At 38.4% G+C, this 12,513-nt stretch overlaps 1 protein-coding gene across 2 annotated transcripts in view; it reads left to right on the top strand.

Annotated features, from left to right (window-relative positions):
• The first annotated feature begins 2,055 nt into the window (after positions 1–2,055).
• Positions 2,056–12,513, top strand: part of LOC144444534 (uncharacterized) — a 35,253-nt gene continuing 24,795 nt past the window's right edge. The window contains exons 1-8 of one of the 2 annotated variants that reach the window (XM_078133983.1): positions 2,056–2,249; positions 5,841–6,103; positions 6,588–6,644; positions 7,542–7,976; positions 8,642–8,752; positions 10,186–10,299; positions 10,609–10,953; positions 12,239–12,513. The exon at positions 12,239–12,513 is cut by the window's right edge and continues 67 nt beyond it. In XM_078133983.1, coding sequence (XP_077990109.1) covers positions 5,842–6,103; positions 6,588–6,644; positions 7,542–7,976; positions 8,642–8,752; positions 10,186–10,299; positions 10,609–10,953; positions 12,239–12,513 — 1,599 coding nt within the window. In that variant the 5' untranslated portion in view covers positions 2,056–2,249; position 5,841. The remainder of the gene's footprint in view (positions 2,250–5,840; positions 6,104–6,587; positions 6,645–7,541; positions 7,977–8,641; positions 8,753–10,185; positions 10,300–10,608; positions 10,954–12,238) is intronic. The other variant, XM_078133982.1, reaches the window with a different exon arrangement.

Raw genomic sequence — 12,513 nt, 5'->3', positions numbered from 1 at the left:
GATAGCTCAGACTACTGAGTTGATAGGCAAGAATATAGTCGGTCGATCGACCGACCAACCGACCAACCGACCGACCGACCGACCGACCGACCGACCGACCGACCGACCGACCGACCGACCGACCAACTAACCAACCAACCAACCAACCAACCAACCAACCAACCAACCAACCAACCAACCAACCAATCAATCAATCAATCAATCAATCAATCAATCAATCAATCAATCAATCAATCAATCAATCAATCAATCAATCAATCAATCAATCAATCAATCAATCAATCAATCAATCAATCAATCAATCAATCAATCAATGATTTATCCATCACCTGGATCCAGTACATACAATATACATCCCATCATATCGCGCGGAACTATAGCAATTTATTTAACTCTCAGTTAAGAGAATGAATATACAGTGCATTCATATCCTATAAATCCAAGATACTGTCTGGCCTAACTTTAAGATATCGTTGCTGAAACCAGCCGAGCGACGGCTAGATTATTTGTACCCAAAATGGAATATGTCCTGCAATGTTTTGTCACACAACGTTAGTAACGTATCTTTGTGTTGTGTTGACAATAACATAAATTCATGTCTGCTGAGAATTATGATATCCAAACGGATGGGTGAGGCACCCCTGGGGGGGGCGAGCTTTACGGAAACACCAAGTAGAATCATGAAAATCCTTTGAGTTACTGATGTGAAGGTACACTCTGGGTACACATAAACAGACCAGGTAAATATTGAGATACCTGTCATTGGGTTCATCGCCGGTCAACGTAGGCACTCACTTCTTGTGTACATATCCCACGAGACTAGATTACCGTTGCCACGGGTTTTGTACGATGACGTCACAACATTGGTGCGCCCTCGGCCCATATTGATAAGATGAACCGATAACCTCCACCCTATCAGCTAGGAATGTTGTATGCATGATGTCCGCACAGGTAGAACACTTAACTATTCCGTTTGTCGCAATATCTATCGATGACGTCACTGAACACTACTGACGATAGATTCTCCGAAGTCGACCTCGGTAATATTGTCAGTATTTGTTTTGACAGAATGACAACTGTGTTTGCATTGGATACCATGATAACAATGCGATATTTTGTTTCATTGTTATGTTCGTGTATAAAATCCCTATATTAGCAGTAATTGTCCATACATAGGTTGTCGGTGGCCCAGTGCACAGGCACTCGAATCAATGTGTATGATTAAAAAAAAATTATACGTACATTTTTTTTAAAAATCATACACATTGGTTCGAGTGCCTGTGGCCCAGTGGTTAGACAACTGCCTCTATTACCACTGCGGCCGGGTTCGAACCCATTCAGGGTTTGATTAAAATTTACCACGCTGTCTTAAAGTAACTTGAAGCAGAGGGTCGTTCAGTTTCACTCTACCATACAACGCAGGTTTTCCCCAGGTACTCCGGTTTCCTCCTGTAACCATGAGGGGCGGCTCTCACTGGACTTCTTGGGAGACAAGTGTTTATATACAAAAGAAATATATCCAGTATAAATAAAGATTATGTATTCACCTTTCTACTGTGATTTTCTGAGCGTTGTTGTTGTTGTTGTTGTTGTTGTTGTTGTTGTTGTCGTCGTCGTCGTCGTCGTCATTGTTGTTGTCGTCGTCGTCGTCGTCGTCGTCGTCGTCGTCGTTGTTGTTGTTGTTGTTGTACAATGACAATCATATTACACATTTATTAATCTTTTGAAATTTATCGAGTTACAAACAAGGACTCGGCATATGTTGTTTCACATTGATTGTTCCACTTAGGAAGCCATGATAAAATTATTTTATACAACAGAAATCTAAATTAAATACCCGATCCTCCCCCATATGGCTACTTTAAGTACAAAACAGTACAGTGCGTGGAGTAAAATGTGGTACACCCCCCCCCCCTCCATTCGTCACCACTGTACTGAAGCGATTACAAGACAGCGCCCCTTACGTTAGAGAAGATACCTGAACGTATCCTTTCATATGCATATGGCTTAATGGTACCTACCTGTACTTTTAGCCATATAAGGTTTCCACCGTTTCAGTTGGCAGGTAAAAGCTTAGCCTTCCATTGGCTAACCATGAATCTTGTAAACAGGCCATCGGCATGTGATACAATAAACTGCTACTACACTGTATTAGGTGACCTTATTTATGCAGTAGGAGGTTGAGTTCTTCGGCAGGTTTTAAGATTGAGGATTTCCGTACCGTGAACTTCATCATTGAATTTTTCAAGGTAAGCTAAATCACAAATTCACATCGAAAACTAAGAAACTTTTGAGAATTGTTACCCAGTTAGGATTGTCCTCACGTCACCTGAGATTATGAACACTGTCATCTAAGTAAATACTCAAACAGGCCCCGGCACTACAAATTATCGTCAGTGACGGTTCATTACTCGGTGATCACTGCATGCCACAACCATCTAAGACTTCACACAGTGCACTAACCGACTGTAAACTTCCAGTGAACGTACGCTTAATTGTTGTCTTTTACTTTCTACATAACTATCGCCTATTCAAGGTATCCCTATGACTACGTACTGTAATGGCTCAGATAATATTCAATATATTGGTATTCCACCGTAAAGTAGTCCGATATATTACATAAAACTTTCGGTAATTATCTGATCTGGTGTGCTATCCAAAGAAACACGGATAGCAACGAAAATAGTGTCCCAGATCTGGAATTATGGACTGGTCCAAACATGGGATTTTGGTGGATCTAGAGGTCCTTGTTTGCGGTTTGGGCTACCATTACACACTTGGTAAAAACCGGACGGGCGAAAACTGACCAGAAAACATATGTCTTTGAAAGGATAACAAAAGAGGTAAACACTCGAAGTTACATCCTGGTACGTGTATATATAAACCACAGCGACTAATTTGAAAACGTTTTCACTTTTCCTGAGTTCAATCGTGGAAAGAACCTTGAAAATCCAGTTCACACTTCATACTTTTAATTATTACTGCGAGAAAAAGGTAAACAATGTATTAATATGCATAATAAAGTGCTGTGATATAAAACCAGAAGTCTCGCTAAAGATGTTAACGTTCATGTACACCATAGACCAGGAAGTATGTGTTTACATCATACCGGTATTATCGCATTTTAAACAGTTTTATGAGACTAAAAGCTTGCCCAAGGCATAGTGTTTTTACTCTTTATTTGAATATTTTTTTGTCACAAGTGTGTTCTTTTGTGTGAAATAGTGACCTGGGTGAGTGATTGCGAATAGTCGGGGGAGAATATTAGTATGTAATTGGGATTTAAAAAATAGAAAGTTGAGGACATTTCCTTTACAAAATTAAAAATTAATAACAAACTCCAAAGATTTGAGAAGTATATGACAAAATCTGCCGAGGGACTGGTGCCAGGATATGATTTGATATGTATTTCTACATTAAACATTTTAATAAAGTCTACATTTCTAGAAATCTCTTACTGTCTGGCATGTGTTGAATGCTCTTAATGTTAGTGAAATGACTACATATTCAAGTTTAGAGTCTTGTGAACTTTAAAAACAATTCAATAGGAAATTTAAAAACGGCACATTTTTGTGTCAGGAATACCTCTGTCTCCATATCTGACAGTGGTATAATAGGTACGATATTCACGTCACATACCCTTCCCTGGAGTTCGTAATAGATTGCCATTACTTCACAATGACAACATAAATTTTCACATCTTTTGAAATAAAGGACGGATGGACGAACAGACCTAGAGAGATCTAGACAGACAGACAGACAGACAGACAGACAGACAGACAGACAGACAGACAGACAGACAGACAGACGGACAAACGAAAAGACGTACAGACATGTAGGCAGAGACAGACAGACGTACAGGCAGGCAGGCAGGCAGACAGACAGACAGACAGACAGACAGACAGACAGACAGACAGACAGACAGACAGACAGACAGACAGACAGACAGACAGACAGACAGACAGACAGACAGACAGACAGACAGACAGACAGACAGACAGACAGACAGACATGCATGCATACATACATACATACATACATACATACATACATACATACATACATGCACACATATACATACATACAGACAGACAGACAGACAGACAGACAGACAGACAGACAGACAGACAGACGGACAGACAGACAGACAGACAGACAGACAGACAGACAGAGCCGGTCAAACAAAGACAGGTGTAGACAGAATGACAAACACATAGAGTATGTTATACTCATCGCGGATGTTATACTCTATCTCAGACCACTGTGAAAATACTTTCAGGGTTTACGTTGTTATACGCCTCAGGCTTTGTGTTGCTATACGTCTCAGGCTTTATGTTGTAATTGGCTGAATATAACAAAACACATTCTTTTTTCTCACGACATTGTCTTTTGTCTGTTGTAAATTTGTCCATCATTTATTGACCAGGTCACCATCTAACGTTTTAAACCAATAAATCTTACTTCGTATCGTTTTTTTACATGTATCTTGGCCTCATTGGCTTGTTTTGGCTGTACCTCGACGTATATGTAACAGACAGTAGACGCTGATAATACAAACAAACAAACAAACAAACAAACAAACAGATTCGATACTATGCGCTGCATACGTTGTTGTTATTCAATTTCGGATTATGATTGAAATGTCTAAATAGAAAAAACATTGTTCAGTTGTCTAGCTGAATTGAAAAACAGTTGTCTAGCAGAACCATAGCCGCTAAACCTGGTTGTACCGTTCACCTGCATTTGGGGACTTCCATACCCAGCAGGTCACAAGTTCACATACACCATGCTCAGGCCAGGTATATACTCAACTCTCGACGTCTAGTCTGACGTAGGCAACACACAACTGATGACATAGTCATTGCCCATATTTATAGCTATATATATGTAGCTTTTATGAAGAAAGATTCGCACGTCGACATCGTAAAATCTATTCCCATTTCGCTGACATTGCATGGTTCAAGAAACATTTTGAAAGGAACACCACACTGTGCATCTCAGAACACTGCTTTCAGTGGTCTGCGCGTATACACAATGTGTCTAGACGACAATGCTTATATATACGTCTGACCTCAGTGGTCTGAGGTCAGATTCAATAAAGGTTGACCTTGTACAGGCAGCTTCAAAGAGGTGAAGACTCGCATTGCACTCTTACCTTCTCAGTAGATCGCATGTCAAATTATTCATTTCGGCTGTCTATCTTCGGACAATCATCTGTTGTTTGGCAAACCTTTCCAGTAAACAGGTATTTATATACCATGACTTGCTAAATAAAAAAAGTAAAGACACAAATACTGGAAAAACAAAGTAATGTAGGGGGATTTGATTTGAGATTTGAAAAAAATAGCCAGAGTCGTACATAATGGCGAGAACAAGAGACCATCAAGAACAATTTCTATAATATATCTATTCTTACAACTAATTTACAATATCAATGAAATAAACTCATAAAACGACTTCCGAGGAACTGAAATGTTTTACAAGAGATGGCTTTATTTATATCTTGGAGCTATATTCTCATTTACTTATATCATCATGTTAGACCTGCTCAAGTCGATGGGTTTTCTATATTTGAATACACCTTGTCAAGGAGACAACTGTATTTGCGTACGTGAAATAATAACCTACCTGAGTGAGTGATTGTGAAATAGTTAGGTGAACGTGGAAGGCCCTTGTGAGATAGCTATGATTTTTAAAAAAAGTGACGGACAACATTTACATAAACTAAGTTAACTACAAACTCACACATTTGAAGATTTATGAGACAAAAATAAATCTCTTAGTAGCTAGAGGTCAGTCTTTTATTATGCATTAATATACACCGATACGTTTGTCATTAGGATGGATTCACTGACCAATCCGTCATACGACGCCGAGTCACTGGGTTCATCTAATGCTGATTCCATAGATCCGATCTACCAGTATCAAACACCAGACGGTCGTGTCAAGACGAGGAAGTTCCAAAGTCAAACTGTGAATGATCATACAAACCTGTTCAAGAAAAAACATGTCCATGCGTCATACTTATCCCGTGTTCTCATAATAGCTATCGTGGCATTAATTCTACTGGTGATCATTGCCAGTGTCACCGTCTACGTCATAGGTATGTATGTATGTATGTATGTATGTATGTATGTATGTATGTATGTATGTATGTATGTATGTATGTATGTATGTATGTATGTATGTTATATTATATGTATGTATGTATGTATGTATGTATGTATGTATGTATGTATGTATGTATGTATGTATGCATATTATATGTATGTATGTATGTATGTATGTATGTATGTATGTATGTATGTATGTATGTATGTATGTATGTATGTATGTATGTATGCATGCATGCATGCATGCATGCATGCATGTATGTATGTATGTATGTATGTATGTATGTATGTATGTATGTATGTATGTATGTATGTATGTATACTTGAACAAAATCACACACTCTTCTTTTGTATAATCGTTTCTTTTATTTGCACATCTTGTTTTTAAATATATATATATATATAGAATTAGCTCTCATAACAGCTATTGTATGATTTCAATGATGATCATTTCAATTTTTTATCCACTATCAGTCAGGGACACTGGCAGTAAAGCAGCATCTTCTGAAAACAGCAAAGGTTTTGTGGCAAGTACGTAAGGATTCTGTCATTTCACAGTCTTGCACACATAAATTTGAATGAGATATCTACATACATAGAATGAAAGCCAGTAGGGCTGAAACAGACAACGCTGTCTTTCTCGACAAAACGTTGGTGATCATATTGCTACATGTTTATAGTTTTTTTGCCAAATGTCTTTATTTCACACTGGTACCGTTTTCCTCATCTGTCGTAATCAAGAAATCTTACCAACATTAATTACTGCCATTATCTTAGAATTTACCATATGTTTTCAGAAGCCCCAAAAGTGTACAGTTGTACTGTGCATCATTTGTTATTTGTTAAGATTATGACGTTGCCAACACAAACAAAACATAGCAATGCACATTATTTATAAGATATGTGTGCGCCTGGCGAAGAGAGATTCCAATTGAAGTTGGCAAGATTTTGTCGCCTATAAAAAAAGTTTAATACCACGTTGCCCCTGACAACCAATTACTAAAATAAACGGGAACATCTATATAATTATTGGTTGTGAAAAGATATGCAATGATTACATAATACAGAAGTGGCGACATCTCCCTCATACATCCATGATTTATCTTATAACTTCGATTTGTAGTTTTAATTTCAAAGTGTTCTATACTATACTCTCAGTTAGGACTAAATTTGTTTGCAAAATATGTATCGCGCAAAGCTAAACAAAAAGTTAGTCCAGAAGAAGACGGTCATATTCAGTTTATGGTTCCCCGATAATTAAAATAGTGCTACAACGTACCGTTCTCAAGCTAGTATGGGGATTGATTTAATTGGTTTTTCACATAACCACTCGCTGCCACTAGCGGGCGTAGTAGCAGATTTTGAACTTATTTTATCCCACTTTTGTTCCATTTCTTGTCAATTTAAGAACTTTTGTATTTTCGACAGATAAAAGTGAAATATCTCTGACAAATCATTCTACAGTCATGAAAACCGATAACACCTACACCAGACTCCCAACGTCGGCAACGACTAACAATATCGACAGAGGGCAGTCTTCAACTATGACCGGAAGAGGAGATTCGGATCAAATTTCCGCCTCGCAAACATCTACTCAAGGTTCAGAGATAAAACTTGAAAAAACGACGACCGTACGCGTAACAGAAGGTTTAGAAAGTACTTCCACAATGCCACCAACAACCAGTTCAGAGATGCAACCATCAGTCTCAGAAAATCGCGAGTCAGCTAGGCAATCGACAATATCTTCGGACAGTGGGTCGACCTCGCCTGGGCAAATGGGAAGTACGACTCTTAGACAAGCTTACACAACAATAATGACACCACCACCGAAGCGTTCACCACCACCGCCAAATGAAGAGGAAGGTAGGTCCCATTCTGAAACAAGCTGATGCTAATCCTCATGTGTTGTGAAGGTCTCTCTTTGATTTCTTACAACAAGTTTCTGGCCCCGAAAACAATTGAAACAGCCAATTTCGATCTCAATTCATATTATTATATTCTTATTATTTACAGAAAAGAAAAGAAGTTTATTTCAAGTAATTCTATTTGTCTACACAGAGTCTTGGCATTAACGCTTATTTGACTGGTAAAAATTGACTTCATTTGAGAACAAAATTATTACATATCATGACCATATAAATGTAAACTCCCAATATTTAAAAAAATGAATTCTGCGGTGACAGTCAATCCGGTATCTAACATCTAAACATGAATTTAATAACACATGTCACTATAATAAACACATTACTTACTTACTTACTTACTTACTTACTTACTTACTTACTTACTTACTTACTTACTTACTTACTTACTTACTTACTTACTTACTTACTTACTTACTTACTTACTTACTTACTTACTTACTTACTTACTTACTTACTTACTTACTTACTTACTTACTTACTTACTTACTTACTTACTTACTTACTTACTTACTCACTCACTCACTTACTTACTCACTTACTTACTTTGACATGATCTATATATTTTTAAGATTTAATCTGGATGTCTATTTTCCCTTTCCACAGAATGCCACGCAGGTTCCTGTAGTAATGGAGGTACATGTATCAAAGTTACTGGTGGAATATTATGTAAATGTTTACCCCTTTTCAGTGGAGACTGGTGCCAACAGAATAGACGTACGTATTCAATGGTACTAGATAAGTTGTATTCATCTTCAGACTCTTGCAGTCTTTAACTTATGATTCTTAATGGTTTCCTTTGTTTAAAGGGACACAGTGTGTAGTTTATGGTTCTTGGTCACTGTGGTACTTTTCCTTTGTGTTAAAATGTTTCCAGTCCTAATTAAGCCATAGACCCTCCTGGGGGTATATGATTAAACTTACTCATACAAGTCAAGGTTACACCAAACCTCCAGTCGAGGTTACCGATCCTCCGGTCATGTATACCAAGACTTCAGTCATGGTTATAATGCCTCCAGTCGAGGTTACGAAACCTCCAGTCATGTATACCAAGCTTTCAGTCATGGTTACTAACCCTCCAGTCGTGGTTACCAAGTCGTCAGCCATTGTTATCAAGCCTCCAGTCGAGGTTACGAAACCTCCGGTCATGTATACCAAGCCTCCAGTCGTGGTTACCAAGCATCAGGTCGTGGTTACCAAGCCGTTAGCCATGGTTATCAAACGTCCAGCCGAGGTTACAAACCTCCACTCATGGTTACCAAGCCTTAAGGTATTGCTACAAAGCCTCCAGTTGTGGTTACCAAGCCTCCAGTTGTGATTACTAAGCCTTCCGTTGTTTCGATGAAGCCTCCAGTCGTGGTTACCAAGACTCCAGTTGTGGTTACCAAGCGCTCAGTCGAGGTTATCAAACTCCCAGTCGAGGTTACTAACCCTCCGATCATGTATACGAAACCTCCAGTTGTTCTTACCAAGCCTCCACTCATACTTACCAAAGATCCATTGAACAAAAGTAACAAGGCATGATGTTGAGGTGTGAACTGTGTCCTGTTAAAAACCCCACAAACAATATCATTAAAGTGGCACAAAGCTAAGTTTACAAGCTCTTTGACTCAGATGAAATTACTGACACCATAATGAAAGCATACAATCATGTACTAGTATAATGTTAATGTTAAAATGTTGAATTTTTGTTGATGCATTCTTTCGATGGCACCAAAATTGTATCCTGAGGTTGTTAGCACACATAATAGCATAATAGCTGTTTTCTCAACATTTGAGTCTACGAAAATTACGCCATAGAAAGGTGTATGCATTGTTTTTGGCAATAGCAAGTGGCGTGTAAATATGCCTTGAACAGTAACTAGAATACAATAGATATATTTTTATCTAGAAGAGAAATCGCAACCCTAAAACGTATAAGCTCTAGTTGTGACGCTTAAAACCAATTTGTTATTACAGCTGGCTTTATAGATCAAGAATGATTCACCTAAACTGAATACATCATTTCTACCTTCCCCTTTCGCTTTATCTTTAGACCAATGTTACTCGTACATTTTACACATTTTCTCGCTGTCAAAACATGACTATTCAAATTCTTTCATGTAGCCATTGTTACTCGTCCATGCTAATTTCACCTTTTTCTCTTCCAGAGAGTTCAGGTGGCTGTGAACTAGATTGCAAAAACGGTGGAACATGTACAGAGACTAGCAATGGATTCAAGTGCGCATGCCCAGAAGGTTGGATTGGTGAAGCTTGTAGTGTAGGTGAGTAGTGTGGAAAATTCTGTCCAGATGTTAACTTAATGTACCATTGTTTCAAAATTGTATTTATTGTTGTCTGTCTGTCTGTCTGTCTATCTATCTGTCTGTCTGTCTGTCTGTCTGTCTGTCTGTCTGTCTGTCTGTCTGTCTGTCTGTCTGTCTGTCTGTCTGTGTCTGTCTGTATGTATGTATGTATGTATGTATGTATGTATGTATGTATGTATGTATGTATGTATGTAAGATTATCGACGCTAAATGACATGCAAAAAGTTACATCTCGACATTCTCAATCTTTTATATCTTTTAAAACAGAAGCACCAGTTTGTGAGGAAATAGATAATCCAGTTTGCGAAGACATCGTCGAATACAGCTTCACCTCGTTCCCAAACCATTTTGACCAGTCATCAGAGGAATCTCGTGTTCTTATGGGGACCTTACGGGACGCATATGAATCGGACCAATGTCATCCGAATGTTTTGCTTTTTTCATGTTTCCTGATTGTTCCTAAATGTGACAGTAATGGCATGTATTTACCGTGTAGAGGGATTTGTGAAGAGATCCGAGATTCCTGCTCATCGTTGTTTTCATCTATTGTCGGGACAGAATGGGACATAAATTGCGACTTGCTTCCAGATTATGATTGCCTGGAAGAAAATAGTAAGTTAAGAGAACATAAATATGACAGGGGTGGAGAGGAGAAAATGTAACGCTTAAGCATTTTCCATATATGTGTGTGTGTGTGTGTGTGTGTGTGTGTGTGTGTGTGTGTGTGTGTGTGTGTGTGTGTGTGTGTGTGTGTGTGTGTGTGTGTCCGTCGACATCCTTGCATCAGTGCATTGGTCTGCGAATGCCCACCTGTACCTCAAACAGGCAAATTGCAACCTAACCTTCAAAAAGAGTCAGATGCTATATAGTCAGTTTATGCAGGTCACTGTGTTTCATGACCTTTGCAATAACGGTCAAATGGCGGCCATTTTTGTCTTAAATATAGCATATTGCCCAATAACACCACAAGCTTATTAGATAGAGAATTTAGTCATGTGTCTACACCCATGTTATCGATAAAGAACTTTCTAATAATACCTTTAACTTTGCCGTTGACCTTGACCTTCATCGTCAAGGTCAAATGGGTATATAACGGTAAAGAGTTGTAGAACTTCCCATTTTGCCCACTAACTCTGGAAACCTAACAGATAGTGTCCTAATAGGGAACTTGCAAACTCGTCATGTTGAATTTTGCATCATGGGAAATTTGATACTAAATACTACTAAATTGGTATTGTAAACAATACTGTTACATTGTTTGCAACCACAAATGATCAATTCATAGTCACCCTGACCATTGTGGGATGTTTATTTTATTGGTAGCTCCAGATAAGTTTTTACGATAACCACAGATAATCCCATAGTCCTTTGCGTCTGAGCATGCTCAGTCTGGATTGCAAGTTCCCTATTAAACTATCTACACCCATGTTATCCATCATACCTTGACCTTGACACTGGCCTCTATCGTCGTGATCAAATAGTCGAAATCATTCGAATTGCATGAACATTGTACAAATGTCAGATTCAGTAGTCCATGTATGCACATCCCTTGTTTCATGACCTTGGCGATAATGACTGATTGGCAACCACATTTCAATTATTTGTCATAAAAATTCAGAATATACTAAAAGTTGAAATGTTAGTGGACCTATATCTTCGATGAAAACTAATTTTTCTTGGTTCTGGTTTCTCTTTCCAGCTTATTCGTCTGCATTATCAACAAGAAACGTTGGTGGGTTAGGTCTCATTTGTTTTCTAGTCCTCAAGTTGGCTAAGTCAGATCTTCACGTTGCAAGAATTGTAAATGGTCTTGAGCTGCATCTTCACAAACTTTAACGTTTTTTTTCAACAGTTTAAATACTGATAGTTCTGTAAATTATTTTTGTCTTCATTATAGAGTGTAGGACTGTGAGCTCCGCGATATGCAACGATCTGCACCCATATGGAGGAGTTTCGCCAAGCGATACAGGATCACGATCACGAAGTGTCGAAGCATCCGACGACGACGAAGAGTCTCTCAACCGGATGGCATCATACGAAGGGTGTCATGAACACGTTAATATCTTTATGTGTTCTGTGCTTGCACCCGAATGTCTAAACGGCGTTCATAGGCAACCCTGTAGACATTTTTGTGAAGAAGTTGAAAATTCGTGCATGGAAATAATGGAAAAC

This window comes from Glandiceps talaboti, chromosome 13, assembly GCF_964340395.1.
Source record: "Glandiceps talaboti chromosome 13, keGlaTala1.1, whole genome shotgun sequence".
Classification (NCBI taxonomy): domain Eukaryota; kingdom Metazoa; phylum Hemichordata; class Enteropneusta; family Spengelidae; genus Glandiceps; species Glandiceps talaboti.
This window is presented reverse-complemented; position numbering and strand designations above follow the sequence as displayed.